General features: G+C 36.1%; 1 protein-coding gene, 1 long non-coding RNA gene and 1 other non-coding gene across 9 annotated transcripts in view; 2 read left to right on the top strand and 1 right to left on the bottom strand.

The window, feature by feature from the left end:
- LOC107225166 (ubiquitin carboxyl-terminal hydrolase 36) overlaps nt 1–11,293 on the bottom strand; it is a 48,691-nt gene extending 37,398 nt beyond the window's left edge. For 2 of the 7 annotated variants that reach the window (XM_015665530.2, XM_046736729.1), the window contains exons 1-3: nt 11,155–11,282; nt 10,592–11,057; nt 6,904–7,460 (exon numbers count right to left, since the gene is read on the bottom strand). In XM_015665530.2, the coding sequence (XP_015521016.1) occupies nt 6,904–7,414 (511 nt within the window). In that variant the 5' untranslated portion in view covers nt 7,415–7,460; nt 10,592–11,057; nt 11,155–11,282. Of the gene's footprint in view, nt 1–6,903; nt 7,461–9,002; nt 9,129–10,043; nt 10,336–10,591; nt 11,058–11,154 lie in introns of those variants that run through there. The other 5 variants (XM_046736704.1, XM_046736709.1, XR_006903761.1 and 2 more) reach the window with 5 other exon arrangements.
- LOC124293908 lies at nt 4,706–5,561 on the top strand. Its single transcript, XR_006903784.1, has 3 exons — nt 4,706–4,848; nt 4,956–5,159; nt 5,239–5,561. It is a non-coding gene; the product is annotated as an uncharacterized LOC124293908 (long non-coding RNA).
- A 132-nt stretch (nt 11,294–11,425) lies between the features above and the next one.
- Nucleotides 11,426–11,497, top strand: Trnaq-uug. The gene has a single exon. It is a non-coding gene; the product is annotated as a tRNA-Gln (tRNA).
- The last annotated feature ends 4,816 nt before the right edge of the window (nt 11,498–16,313 follow it).

Genomic DNA, 16,313 nt, shown 5'->3' with positions numbered 1-16,313 from the left:
TTATCAAAATACCATACAAAACAATCTCATACAAATTTTATGTTTGGTCTAATCAATCTTATGTGGAACTTAATAATATATAACTGGGGTGATGTGTTGCTAGGTTGATTTCTCCAATTACCAGCCTTTTGTCTCACTATAAAAATGAATGAAGTTGAAACGAAATAACGGATTAAAGGATATACTTATAGGTATCTTGTGGGTATTATTGTCACGTCAGTATATGTAGTTCGTAATAGTTGAAATATAAACAAGTTACATTTATCTTCTACTTCCTACAGGTGTCATATCTCCTTCACATTATTTTTCGTGAATCGATCAAACTGCACATTTCTTTATTTATTTTTCATTTGACAGACTCGTAATAGGGATAGCTAAAAGGCATTGCGTATTATGCATAAAGCAAAATATGTGGAGTTGAGAATTTGATAGAAAACTTGATGACACATTTTAGATTTTAAATTTTAATGCCATATTTAATTAGAGTGTCTACTTGTGAGAGTTCATGACTCTACGTTTCATAACCACATCCCTAAATTAGAGTAATCTCGAGACAATATGGTAGAGTGCAGTAATTAGAATAAGTAGTAGCAATCAGCTTGTATCATTTTGTAGAATAACGCAACTCAAATGTAAACTGGAATTTGACTTTCACTGACAGTTAGAACATTTCAATGGCCTTCAAATACATTTTTAAATGTAATGGCAAAACCGATTCACATCGAAAATTCGTCAAAGCTTATTTTAAAGACCAATCCAATGGCTATGCTATATTTTTTTCCATAACTTCATTGGGGGGAGACTGATTTAGACAGCAGTGTCTTCGAGAATTGTTTGTAGAGAAGAGGTGACATTTTGGAAATTGAAATGAAGTACATACATCATAATATAAACAATTGGAGGTAACGGAGGGAAAAAAAAAGGGCTGCGCAACCGCTGCTTGAAGTTGAGCACATCAATTTCAAAAAAATTGTGCATCCTTTGCATGATTGATTCAGTATGATTACCGTTTTCTCTTTATCAAGAAAGCATAGCGATTAAATTTTATTTAATCTTTGGTCTTTCGATTCATCGTGCATTTCATTTTCACTAATATATTGTCGCTATAGTCACATACATTCATCATACAATTATTTTATTTTGTTAAATATTAATGTATTCATGTGATCTTCAGCAGCAGATTTGATTTTCCACGTTCAAACGTCAAACTTTCGTGAATACTGTCTGCTGGATCGTCGCCAGTATTGTTTACCTCATCCTCACCGACGCATGAGGTCCCTGGCGGATTTCCGTCGTACTAAGACATAATAATCACAGAGCTCAACACAGGAAGTATAGAGCAGTCGGACCATGGTCTTACATACAGGTCTTGCAACGAACTGAAATTTGAGTGGTAGGGCTAGCCGCGTTATTGTCCAAATTTTTTTTGCCACTACCGGCCACTACGTGGCGCTGTCAGTTATTCATAACATATGAGTGACATTACACTAGGACCTCAATAATTGCAACTGCGATAACTGCAACAATCCCCACTATGCGACCCATATCGATCGGTATGGCACGTGGGAGAGTAACACGATTTTTTAAAATAAGGGCGCATTCCGGGGCTCCTCAGAGGTTATATGTATGTAGAACTCGTTGTTATTTTCGGTTTTTTCGAAGGGCAAAGATGCAATTTGCAAAGGTGCAATTTCATCGCACCAATTTTCGCTAATATTTTCCTATATATATATATATACATATATACACATGCAAGAAGGCGCTAATCAGGACACCCGAACTTAGCACGACACTGTTAGCGACTATGTGCGCATTGTAAGCATGGGCGGGGCTTGCACACCTTCGATTTCTGCAAGTGTGACGCGTTTCCGGTCCCATGCAGTTGCAATTATCGAGGTCCTAGTGTACAACCATTGCAACGTAAGGTTATCTGGGAATGAGTATCAAAAAGATTGATAGAGTTCCGCCAAATAATAATAATAAGCTTATGAATAACTCGTAGCGCCGCTTTTGTGGCCATAAGTTGTACTTTTGTTTCGGACGTGAACTGACCACCCCCCACCACGTTCGTTGCAAGACCTGTATGTAAGACCGTGAGTCGGACCAGCTCTTATTCTTATGCCGTGGCAGGTTAGCAATCGTACGCTAATTTCATACCAACGTATGATGTACGGTAGCGATACATTATCGTATGCAAATGTACGATAATATTCAAATATCCAGAATATTTTCCTAAATGAACGAATAGTCATTAGTTTGTAATGGACAAAAATTTCGCTGAATAATCGTTCACTACTATACATATATATATATGTTTAACAGCATTTATATTTGTTACTTTATTAACTCTCCACCCCTGGTCTATGTTGTAGAATCTATAATGTAACAGTATTTGCTCTTCCCTTCTAACATTAGTTTTTTTTAACAAACATTCCGGGCAACGCGAGAAAACTTTTGGCGGCAGACAGACGGAGTATTATACAGAAGATGTGTTTAATAGCTCACCGAGGTACGTATGAACTAATATTCTGAATAATTGGATGGATACGAGTTTTGAAGTTTTGCAAGAGAATTTTCAAAATGGGCTTTCCAAGACCTGAGGTCCAAGAGTTCTGACGTGTGTTTTCACTAGCCCTTGAAGAGTTCTCACGATTTCTGAATGATTTTTCTCCATACAAGCAAAAAGTAAAAGGTTCCTTCCGATTTTAAGGTGCCGATAAAAAAGTCTTCAATGACTTCAACCCTTCAGCCAATGGCACTATTGTTATAACTATAAAGAACTATAGAAGTATATCACGAGAATTACGATTTACGATAGTTTTTTTTCTTACAATGTAAACGAGGTCTCGCTAAGAAAAACTTTCCAGGGGTTTATCCTCTAAACTACCGGAAATATTGTTATAAACTATCAAGAAGTATAGAACTATGTTATTAAATTTTCCTCTGTTTCACGAAAATGAGGTGCCACAGGAAGTTGGCTTAAAACGGGAAATTAAGACCTCATTTTTTTCAGCTCTTGTTTTTTTGTTCCTATCAACAGAACAATTTTTTTCACTTCTCAAAAACTGTAGAACTATCATGGGTACCATAAGGACTATCGTTAATTTTACGATTTTCGAAAATTCGAAAAAAATGTTAAATTGCTTTCAACCCATCCAAGGCCATCGGTGCAGTCTACTCCCACTTATTTAACATTGGAAACCAATGCCATCAGTGGCCTCGAACATATCAAAATCAATCTAAGGGTCCGTATCAGAATTGTTCTTGATGAAATTAAAAAATTTTAATTTCTTATGTGAAGTCCCTAACCCCTGAATGCTGGTCGTTATATCGACCAGGCCTGCCGACAAGGTAAAATTCAATGTAAAAAATTTGGCGCGAAAGTTTGAGAGTATTTTCGTATGCAATTTTATATGCTGAATACGAGGAAAATCATGAAAAAAAATCCTGATGGCATCTTTGACCTTGAAAATCGCCTTTTCAAGGTGAATTTTTTTTCTGCTATTTTGGCCTCAAAGGCGGTATGCCCATGTAAAAAAGTAGGCATGCCAATTTTCAGGCCGTATCTGCCAAAAAAATAATGAAATAAAAAATTTACCTTGAAATAGCGATATTCAAGGTCAAGGATGCTTCCAGGAATTTTTACACAATTTTTCCCATATTCAAGGCATAAAATTTTCTTTGAAAAACCGTAAAATATTTTGAATCCCCTGTTTCGTCTATGTATCGACCACTCCCGCCGTTAACCGGTTCACCGGTAAGGATTCATATATATGTAAAGAAAGAGAAGTGCCACAACTGGTAAGGACTTATATATGAGATCCGTGAATATCTCAATCAGTTTCGAACGGATTTGCATCAAACTTGGTATGCCTTGTTTTTCGGGCCGCTGTTTATGAATTTCAACTTGAAATTCTAAAATTCACTCAATTCTGATGAAACTTGGTACACGGAGGTTTTTGAGGTCATTGATACCAATCTCAACTCGAAATTCAAAAATTCAAAATGGCGTATCCAATATGGTGGCATCGACTAACTAACGATATTCCATTATGTCTGTCACCTCCATTATTAGAGGATCATACATTTTTTTTTTTGATCCTTCACTAACTTATTTATCAGCGACAACTATAAACGAAAAGTCTTGTGGTTGGTGCAGTTCCTTGCTATTTCAATAACATCGGTGTATATCACTACAGAAGGTAAAATGTACATGATATCATTCTGACAATAAAAAATACTTATCATACGCCAAATCCAGTAAATAATTACCGAGTGATATACTTATTTTCTGACACACCACATCTGATAAAATGTATTAGGAACCGCATGTTGAACCACAATTTAACGATAAATGGGCATTTTTATCATTGGATAAGATAATTCTCACCCTGAATCAATTCGTTCAATTAAGACTTGCAGATAAATAGCCAGTTAATAAAATGGGACTATTACGCTTTGTACGAAGAAGATGTAAAGAATGAAGCGAACCGGAGATTTTGCCCAAAATTGACGAGAGAACATATAAGCCCTTCCCAGCAAATAAAGATGAGAGTGTATTTAGCTACCCAAGTAGGGTCTGTTGCTCTAATTATTCTCATCTATGAAATTCCAATTCAGTGAAAAATATGCTAATAGAATTATATCTATTTGTTTTAATTCACTTTACAGATATTCAGCCACAGTGTTGCTAGTGATCTGCGTGATGTTTCAAAAAAAAAACAACCGATATTATTCGCCTATCCTCAACCAACCATAAGATTCACAAAATGGATAAGAGATATCTTCGATGCTCTAAATGGAGTCCGTCCACGGGAAGGTGTAATGCCTGACGGAAAAAATCTCGGAGTAAGTTATAAAAGAAATGTTCTTGTGCCAACAAATGTCAAGTTTTGTGCATGCTAAATGAAATATATCTGGAGTAAAAAACTCACAGATGCTTATTAATATTTTAGATATTAAAAGAGGCTCTAAATAAATTAAATCAGTGGCAATCAACTATGAAAAATTGAGATGTTTAGGCGGTCGAATTTCTGACAATGAATACTGCAAGTGGCTTACGTGTAACCATCTGCTTCACCCATGCTCTGATTAATCACTTCTTCAAACATGGTTTCAAATATGTCCTCCGTGCAAAATTAAACGAGGATAAACTTGAGGTACATACCTATAGATTAATGAATATTAGAAATAAATATTTTTCGATGTGAATTAAACTGAGCTCACTTTTGATTGCAGCAAATTTTCGGGACAATAAGGCAGGCGGGAGGCTCCAACGATCACCCTACAGTGATGAATTTCTTATAGCTGTATAAACTGTTGTCAATTTATAAATTAATAAAGCCACCAAAACGAGGGAATTGTACAATAATAGAGGACCAGTCACTCATAAGTAGATACACTCACGAAAATTTCAAAATGATTGTTAAAAAATCATCAAGCAAGTCATTTAAGAGAGCTCATGTGGATAGACTCGATGGAAGAACTGAAAACCATGCTACCCAGAGAAATGAATGAAGATGAACTGGAAAATATTTTTACTAACATATTGAAAATGTATTTGACAAAGATTTGCTGCCGACAGGGAATGATAATAATGGTTCTACAGAAAATATTAACTGCAGTTTTTTATATGTGTGGATTTGTCTGTCACAAAATGAAAAAACAATTTAAATATAATCATTGCGCGAAAATTTTTGAATTGTCAGATAACAGCATGTTTTTCCTGACACAGAGTTTGTTTACATAAAAAACTTTGGTGGTTTGATCTACGCAAAGAAAACACTTTTTGAGTGTTTTTTTAGCAATGGAACATCGTTTTACAGAATGTATAGAAAGGCGTGAAAATAATAGTGTTTATGAAACTGCAATCAAAGCTATCCGGGCCGATTCACGACTACCAAATTCTTAATTATCAAGTTTCTCAAGTAGTTTTTGTTCTTTTCATAAAAACACCATAATGGCAGAATCTATACACTATTACGTAACCATGCGTATGAAGCAATGGGCAAAAATTAAAACCAGGGACACTGAAAAACTTAGTAGAAAGAAAAGAAAATTAGCAAAATTTTGTTCAATGTAACATTATTCATTCATTATTATTATTATTATTATTATTAAATTACTATTTTTATTATGAGTTAAAATATTTTATAATTTATAACCTTTCTCATCCGAATTTTAAATTACGACCGTACAACGACGAATGCGCCACCTGTTGGAACTCTTGCGAAGGAAGACAAAATAAACACAGACCGGGTGGGGCTCTGGTTTCTCTTATTCTTTCTATCTCCATGAGTGAACCAGTTAAAAGGTTAAAGCTTACAGTGATAAAGTCTTTTTGACGCATCCCCGCTGAAGCACTCTCCTCCTTTACCGGTTCCCCCCCCCCTCGTAACTAGTTATTCCCCTCATGTAGTCTTGATTTTAGTTACGCTTGAAAATTGTTGCCCCGTCAGCAAAGAAGTTTGACTTCAAAAATATTGGGGATTAAAGGTATTTCATGAAATTTTGAATTTTGGACTTCGTTACCTTATTCGACTGAACATTAGAATGTTTGGCTGCTAATTCTGAATGCTAGTTTCAGCCTCGATAATATCATTACTAACATATATCAAATACCATAATAATTTGTTTTAACAGCAATAATAGAGCTCTTTGTGAATAGATTTATTTCATGAAATCAGTCAAGCTTTTCAATCTGTAGTCTTTGAATAGTAGCCGCAAAATTTATCGACCGTTTAGTTTTCAGAAAACGTTATCGGTTTTTATCAATATTTCCATACGATGGAAGAAATAATTGAGAAATGAATACTTAGAATTGGTATAAGTTTTTCAATTTTCACCAACCCTGTTATATACCATGGTTCAAACATACACACAAATAGGAAGAACAATACTCACTATTCTGTTCACATTTCGACATGTGATGTTGATCTGCCAATAGCCAATTCACAAGTGCAGGTACATGGAACAACGCTTGCAGTGTGCTATTCAGGTAGCAAGTATTACCAACATTGTACATTCCAGCTCCAACCGGCAAGGTGCCCTTCCAGCCAAGAATGATTTTTTGTGCAGGATAGAGTGTCACCGTTGGCTCTGGCAAACTGGGTCCCATTATCTTGTCCTCTCCGTTTTTCGATAAGTTATTGAATGAATCGTTTTTGTTTTGACCAGATTGTGATGGATCGAGCTTCTGCTGTGGCAAACTCAAGACTATATATTTTGCTTTGAGCTGCTCCAAGACTGTTGTTTGATAACTGGCGACCTCTTCGTATTCTATCTGTGACTCAAGGATCCGCGATGCATTTACCCCAACTGTTGCTGACAGATCGTCGCTCGCTTTAGAATGGCTAGACTCCAGGGAATGACGGAGTGCAGCCGCTACTGGATCGCATACACTGACTGCAGGCATCACTGTATCCCCTTGCTACCCTTTTGGTTCAATTAGTTTCTTCAGTCTGTCAAATAAGTAAAAGAACTGGTTACAGCAGTATCACGTCGAAAATAAAATTAAAAACGCGAATTTTGAGATTTTTTTCATTATAAGAATTGATGAAATTGCTAAGCCAATGGCAAAAAATTTCTTAATATATATTATAACAAACAAAATTGAAAACAATTTAATCCTGAATAAGAAATTCATAACGTATAAACTAACAATCTGAGAGGAGGACATATAACGGATCAATATTTGATAATTTCAATGAATGAGATCTACTTATAATATTACAAACGTAGCAAAACATACATCTCACGATACAATCAGAAAATATTGAAAGAATATATTCTCATATACTATTACTCTATGAGGGATTGTAAAGATGAATCAAATTGTGTTTAACTAGTACTTATTTCATCAAGTGAAGAACCTTTTCGTTTAAAAATTTATCATTGTTTCATTCTAAGTTCGCACCGCGCATAAGCAGACTACCTAGGCCAAACCATGTAATAAGACAGTTACAATACACATCCAACAAAACAAAATATTTCAAGTGTACCTGGAACAAAGGTCGATGTAAACAAATTACAATTACAACAAATCGAGGGATGAATTGAAAAACTCTATGAGGTTGCAGACACGTTATTGAGTTGGATTGTGTCTTATTTAGTTGAAAAATATGTGCCGTGAGGTGTGCTTCCGAGTTCCCATTTTGGACCGTATATCTCAGTCCAAGATTGTACTATTTGCTGACAACCTTAAAATGTATGCAACTGTCGGTACGCAAGAAGATGCATCTCTATTTCTGAGTCATATCACCAATGTCCATTGTTGGTACTAGTCTAATGGTCTGATTGTGAGTTTTTATGTTAATAAGTGCTTGTTCATACCTTTATTCAGATTAAACGGATTGGATAATAACTATGTTTTCAATAACTCGCCACTAACTCGTCTTGCTGCTATCAAAGATTTCGGTATCACTTATGACAGTCGCTTAAGTTTTACGGCTCATGTACAACTTGTTAAAAAGGTAGGGCATTGAAGAAGTTGTACTGCATCAGTTGAAGATCAAAGATTTGAAGCAATTGGACATCATTAAGATTCTCATTTCACCTGAGTTCTCCAACTACTGACATATGCGTTCAACAATTGGACTCCTCACTACGAGAGATATAACGTAATGCTCGAGTATGTCGAGCACACATTTTGGAGGTCATTTTATTCATTTCATCTTTTCATTTCGTCATTTAGGTTATGGAGACCTATGTACGTCCTGGACCATGAATACGAGGTACCTAAGTCAGCTAATACATGCACCTTTAAATACTGTGTAAAATACTCAGATGCTTTCCTACTTTTCAAAGTTTTGAACAACTTAATAGACTGTAATGATCTAATTGATAGATTTAATTTCCATGTTTCGGACACAATTCTTAAAGGTATCTACAAGCAGTTTTCCATGCTAATATTCTCTCGTGATCTCAGCCATAGGCCATAGGCTTAGTATTTTGGTGAACATAAACTCTGCATGTCTGGAATTATTTAGCTGTATTATCTTTACCTTTGAATCTGCTTCCAAGCAAAAGTTGCTTGTTTATAGTCAATGTAGGCTTGCATTATATGTTTCATAATTTTCATTGATTATTATTTGGACCTTTTCACCTTCATTAGTTATATACTGTTGTGTCTGTTTTAACTGTAGTATTATTCTATGCTCTAACATTGTTATCGCTTAAGTTCTTAAAATAAAAAAAAATAATTAATTATTTCCCTTGCTCACTGGTTTTGAAACCTCAGCGGTGAGGAAATGCACTTTAAAGTAAAACCCAACACACATAGTAACAAGTTATTTATTATCTGATTTTTTTGTTTTTTAAGCATGGAATTGATTTAAGGTAGTGCATAGGTTCAATCGGAATTTATAAAGGTTAGCTTTACATCTCAAATATGTGTACGATGAAATTTTCCTCCAAGATATACGTTCGTTGAGTCCAACAGTAGAGTGTTTCGGTCCAAAAAGAGATAAAATCAATAAACAAAGTCCCAAAACATGGTAATTATTCACAGATGTTTATCATTTTTAGAGCAGAGCACTTTTCCATTACATTAAGCGAACACAATATATGCAAAAGGAAAATACAATCAGACCCATATCTTAGAGTTGAAGCTAGCCCTTCTGAATCCCGACTGGACGGATGCACCGCTTTAAGAGTATTTACAGGATTACGTCTAATACTTACTGAAAATTTTAAATTGATTTGGTAATTCATGTAAAATGATCGTGCCATTGTTGCAGAGTAGACTAGTCTATGGTCAGCTAGAGCTGAATAAATATCGTACAGATTTTTAATCTATTTATTTTGCTTTGAGGTTATGTTTCGGAAATTATTCAATTATTAATTCATATGATAATTTATTAGCTATAGCTGACCAGCGCACACTCCCTAATATCTGAAAGATCATATTATCATAAAAAATTTCAAATCGAACTAATGTTTTACGAAAGAATGGAATCGAATCTCGTAAATACATTTAAAACCGTCACGGGACTCCGTGCTTAAAAACGTTCATAATTATTCTAAATGATTAATTGAAAGTTTACCAATGGCACTTGGCAACGAAATTGGCGGGATTAGGGAGAAACGATGTAACCAACAAGCAAAGCTGACAGCTAAATGGCTTCAATGCACAATGTCAGTCTGAAGCTTACGACTCTATCAGTTTCCGCTACTGGTTCCACCGGCGTATGGCAGACGTCTGCCCAAAGATTCGTGAGGCCAGATTCGAGAATATGATATCAAGATATGTACACAGAAATAATTAAAATTTCGATCAGCCGCGTCTGCAATAAAATCGCGGCGCGGCCATGTGCCATTGAAAACACGATCGTTCCCCTGTCAACATAAAAAAAATTATGATTAATGTCTCGGATAGTACAGCAGAATAGAATAATTTTGCGCTAAAATAAGAGGGAAGAAATAAATTCTCAGCTAAGTGGCAAGGACATACGGTGAAAGCGTGTGGAAATTGAACGAATTATCGATTTGGAGTTATCGCGCTGGCCGTACCGCCGAACCTCCCGGGTGGCGCGTGCTCGTGAATCGGTAAGTATTACATTAGGTTGTAGTACGTTGACTTATATAAATTTACCTTGGATATTATCCATGCGCGGCGAAGAACTCTGTGGTCCTGCCAGCGATTCACTCGTATAACAAAACCTGAACAACGCACGCTCATTCCGTGTTGATAAGCAGAAACGACGTCTGTTCTACACCGTGACTGCAGCCATTTGCAAAGTAAGTCGGAAGCGGCGAATAACAACTGACAACTAAATTTATCACATCTTTTTCAACTAGAAATCATTTTAGCAAAAGTTAAGTCACAAACTATCATATTTTTCGATTATGAAATATAACTTGGTGTAATATGTGGGATGAGCTATTTTTTTCCAATCACCAAGTTGTTTTTTTAACTTCATGGATACGTTCAGCAACGCTTCATGCAGTCAACATCTGGCTCAATCCTACGGATATGCTTGTGTATACGCGTGCATGAGATGGAAATTGATTGAAAGGTTATTTTGCCGTTTCTTGTTGACCTAATAGAAAGAAGATACCTGTTGAGAAGAAAAATAAATGTCAATCGCATAAATCTTATTTGATCATTTCCATTTCAATAGTACCGTAAAATCATTTATATAATTGTCTACTCACCTGCATTCGATTTAAATTGTTGCGCCAGCGTGTATATACACACACTCACATAATTTGTATCATAAATGCATATGTGTATGGATGTTTGTACATATAGACGGACGGGTATCTTTCCATACAGTGGACGATGTAACGTAACGAGTGCCTCCTGTATTATCGTAGTAAAGAGTATTGCCAAATTAAGTCAACGTATGTTTATGATTCATATCATACCATATACTAGGAAATGGTTTATGAATATTGCAAGTGTATAAAAACACATCGTCCAAGAGGTCCCATGGTGTAATGGTTAGCACTCTGGACTTTGAATCCAGCGATCCGAGTTCAAATCTCGGTGGGACCTACGACAACGTGTATTTTGAAAATTTTTTGAAATAATTAATTAGGTTTTGTTTTTTTTTTATGGCAAAGAAATATGGGTCGTGTATGGATATGTTTCTGCAATTCAATTTTTCATGTCCACGCTATTGTGAAATTAATTTAAGATCATGCATATAAGAGTGGGAAGTTGGAATGGAACATAAATCGTAAAACTGGCTATGCTTACATCGAGTAATTGCATAACAGTACCAAATTTCTAATATAACATGGCATTTCACCTATAAAGCTATCGTATGATTGGTTCATTGCTAAAATAATCTATACTGGAGTGGATTTGCAGTCATGTAGGCGCTCTATGCGTGCTCGGAAAGTTTCATCATTGAGTTACCACATCTTATTGAATATGTTTCCTCCAAGAGTTCGAATTTGGTCTGAGTTAAAGAGGATTAGGTAGAGTGGAAGGTTCGCGCATAGACTTATGGTTCGCGTAGCCAAGGTCCCTAGATTATACAAGTCAAGACACGCGTGTTCTAGTTTTTCTCAGTATAACGTGAGCAAAAATTTCTATGCACATTCGCCCAAAAAATATCAAACAATTTTTTGAGGTTAAGCATTAACGAGTTGTGCCCTTAATGTTCTGACGTTCACGAAATAAATAGAAGCACGTATATATTCTGAGGTTAACACCGGATGCTTTCCATTTAGTGCACAGTGTGACACAGTGTACAAATTTCTATTGTAAGCTGCCAATCCGGGCAAAGGAATAGACCAGAAATGCTTACACCGTGTCATAGGTTTGTTCGTGCTAGCTACACTCTACACTCGCGAGTGTAAAAAGAACTAGGGTAGTGTACTAGGGATTGCTGGGGAGTGTACGTCGGCTTCTCGAGCGTAGCTAAGATAGCGCGAACGCAATAGTGTAGAAGGTGCAAAAAAGTGGAGTCAAGAAAATGGCGCACTTTACATATAGTCCTTTTTTTTTCCTCGAAACACTTATTAATACAACAAATTAGTATATAAGATGAAGCATTTTTGGAATTTGTTAACAAAATGTTTCATACCTTATGTTTTAAGTTCACCGTTATCAAATTAAACGTTGTTTTTGAGGTGAAATACTGTACTGCTTTGTTCTGATTTGTAGTGAGGTTATGGGTTTGTTGTCACTCGTGAGTTTTAAGGTATATATCGCATCACAGTTCACTAACGTGGTGGAAAAACCTGTAGCATTCATGCGAATTGAACCATTTACACTTTTTACACTTGCTCTAAACCGAGTGTAAAAAGTGTACACAAAGACCGTGTACGGGTATGTTCCGATATACACTGCGAGCACTGTTCAGTGCTCCTACTGGGGAGAAATTCGTTCCGTTATAGACGGACAGTATACAGTCGCAGTATCCTAGGGAAATATATGACGTCATAAATCGTCGCCATTTTGCTACTGTGAACACTGGTGCTTTCGAGGTAAGGTGCTCTCAGTGCTTTGATCACGTGATCAACAGCGTTCAGAAATTTAACAGCTTCCACTATTGATAATTATTATTATTGAATATTGTCATTTAAAAATACCGGCCGTTAAAAACAAAAATGGAAAATTTGAATAAATTGTGTTTATTGCAATGTGAAACAAATATTATGTATGAAATGAAAGTAACGCCAAAAAATATCGATCACAGTATACTGTACTGCGTTTCGTTTTAAGCAGTAACCAGTATAGCTAACTATAAAGGAACGGCTTCGCAGTATACTAAATTGACGACACACCTTACAGTGCTCGCAGTGTATTTCGGAACATACCCTTCGTAAATTGACTGCCAGTACTAAAAATTCCCTGGGACAGAGACAGAGCTGTCCATGAACTTGGCAGCGCAAAAGAGATGAAAGATTGCTGACAGTAATGTCAGTCAATTTTCGAACACGGCCAAAGTGTAACGAAAGTCTAGTGACATTTGTGAAACGAACAGCGCCGTCCGACGTCATGTCCGCTAAAACAAACGCGCTAGTGTACACTCCACTGATATATACATATATACACTGGATTGGATATTACCGTATACTCTACGGCCGTGTTCGAAAATTGACTGACAATACTGTCAGCAATCCTTCATCTCTTTTGCGCTTCCAAGTTTGTGGATAGCTCTGACTCTGTCCTAGGGAATTTTCCGTACTGTCAGTCTATTTACGAACACGGCCTACGTGTAAGCTCGTGCGTCCAATTGAACAATTGAATTTCCGCCATCTTGTACAGAAAGTTGTCACAAAATGCGCGCTAGATTTGAACTGCGTAATATATGCTATCCAGATCTAACGATATATTCGTCACACAAAAAAGTATTTGATGAGTAAAATATTGTTTGATACATTAAATGAAGAACAAATCATTTTTTCGAAAGTATATTATTATTTACAATTATATGATGTAAAAGATCATTAAATAATATGACGAAAAACTTGTATTTAAGCGTGATTTTTCTTTATGTTCAAAAGAAGTCCTCAATTCTAAGAAGTTTCCGTCCATTATCCTTCATCCTATGGTGGGCTGAATTCTATACGGATTATTCAAAAATTTATATAACACTAATTCAACCGTTAGGGAAACCATTTACCATCCATTGATCATCAAAGTGGAGCTTAAGACATGTAAAAAAAGTTTTGAATTAAGTCATATCGAATTAGGTGAATGAAAACTTTATTCCAAAAATATGAAGAATAAAACATTCCTTGCAAAAGTTAAGGCATTTTTATAGAGTTGCGTGCGATAAACCACAACCGTAATATAATTAGTAGTATCAATCCACAATCCATTCACATGAAGAAAAAGTTACAAGCACAATCAAAAGAAAATAAAAAAGATGTACATATCTGAGCATGCCAATCAGGTACAAATGTGTAGGTGACATATTGGCACCTGTCAAGATATATACTACATACATGGTTATACAGATTAGATGTCATAATAATAATCCATAAATAATATTTATTACAAATGAGTTAGAAGTGAAAATTAAAAATTTTGCATATTCAACGTCTCAGTCTAAGGATGCAAAATAAACTAGAAACCATAAAGCACATATTGGATCTCGTCAGGGGATATAAATGGTTATTGATTGGCCCATACGAGTTACCGATTTGTGTAATGCCGTATATTCAATCCTGTTCGTCGCAAAGTAGCAATCTTGGTGAAAGCAAACATTCGTAATTCGATATACTCTTTGATGACAGATTTTGTGAGTTGATATACGTGATTAGAAAGCTCATCCGGCGCGTCGTCGAAAAAGTGAACATCTAGCTCACTAAATATTACATTTTTCAACGGATTCTGTGAAAGACTTTTTAAAATCTGCGAACAGAAAATACCTGGAAACTGAGGCTCTGCTGGAGGGAGACCTTGATTGCAATTTACAGCATGCCTGAACATTTTTTCGGTAACAGAGGCAATGTTGATCACTGATTCGCTCGGTACGGCAAGGCCTCCCTTATTATTAATGATCAGAAGTTTCAAGCTTTTGGACACAGTTTGATTGGCATCTTCGGTTATATCATATAGGAGAGCTCATCGACAATCATCACACTTTAGGCGCTTCAGTATTTTCCTAACCACATAACCGCAAGTATATGAAATTGCATTTGCCGAGAAGTCGCTCAAGTTTTCCGGCAGCATGTGCTGAGAATATAAAAAATTATCGTCAAAGTTCTCATCAGCCCTAAACTATCATGTAAGTCGTACTTTTTGCATATCCTTATGACATCCATCTCATCGTATAATCGTGAATCGTACCGATCGACAATTTTTTTTTTATGACCCGAAGAAACTGTTAGAATTCCAGTATTATCCATAGATGCGGAATTACCATTTGAAGCCTCGATCTCGTGTCGGGTCAATATGCGTTTACGTGCCGATACAAACTGCGAGCAGATTGGATTTGGGCACCAACCACCACATGCCCTAATCGCGCTAAAGAAAAGTTCCAAATGGTCCTGACTAAGCTTGTAAGTGAGGAGGTAGTTTATCTGTGCATCTTTGGGAGATACATATGTATCAAAGATATTAATAACAGAATGAGCTGCTGTATACATTTTTACAAACCCTGTTTTCCTCCGACTATCTTGCATCAGTTTACCCTCTGGATCTCTCACCTTTGAAATGTAATGAAGAATTTCCAGAATTCGTGGACGCCATAAATGTTCATTGCTTCTCTTAACTGGAGCTTTATAGCCTTTGGCAAAAGGATTTCTAGAATTCAAAAAGTCGAACAGTATGTCCACACACCGTATAAACTGTATAGTAACCTCACAATCTTCAAATTCGGGTAACCCGAGATGTAAACAAAATTCCAAAGAATCAGCTACACCTTGACTTGGCGTTTGAGCAGCTAATTTTACTTTCATTTTCATTTCAAAGTACTGTATATGACTGAGTCGCAATTTGTTACCTGCTCTCAAGCCCTCAATCTCTTATAAATGCGCAAGCTCTGCGATAAGTCTCCACTCGATTTTATTCCCAGCTTCATCGTATAGAATTTTAAAGTCACCCAAGCAATTTCTGATTAACTTAAGCATATGACAAGCGTCAAAAATTACGTGTATCCGATGTTCAGTTATGGGGTGTGGAAAGGAAGGCTGTGGATCAGGCATTTTGAGATTAGCACCTAACAATCGCACCAAGGCAAAGTGTTTACTAGGCCCATCTAAAGTTAGGGATACAACGTGAACGTTAATTTCATGCAATTTTATCAATGCATCAGTGACCAAAGTGTACAATGCTTCTGATCCGATACCATTCAGGAGAAAATATCCAATTGGTAATTTCCAACGATTATTAATAGCAACTACCAACA

The sequence above is a fragment of the Neodiprion lecontei genome, chromosome 1 (genome assembly GCF_021901455.1).
Source record: "Neodiprion lecontei isolate iyNeoLeco1 chromosome 1, iyNeoLeco1.1, whole genome shotgun sequence".
Taxonomy (NCBI): Eukaryota; Metazoa; Arthropoda; class Insecta; order Hymenoptera; family Diprionidae; genus Neodiprion; species Neodiprion lecontei.
The sequence above is the reverse complement of the archived record's forward strand: the minus strand, read 5'-3'. Positions and strand labels throughout refer to the sequence as shown.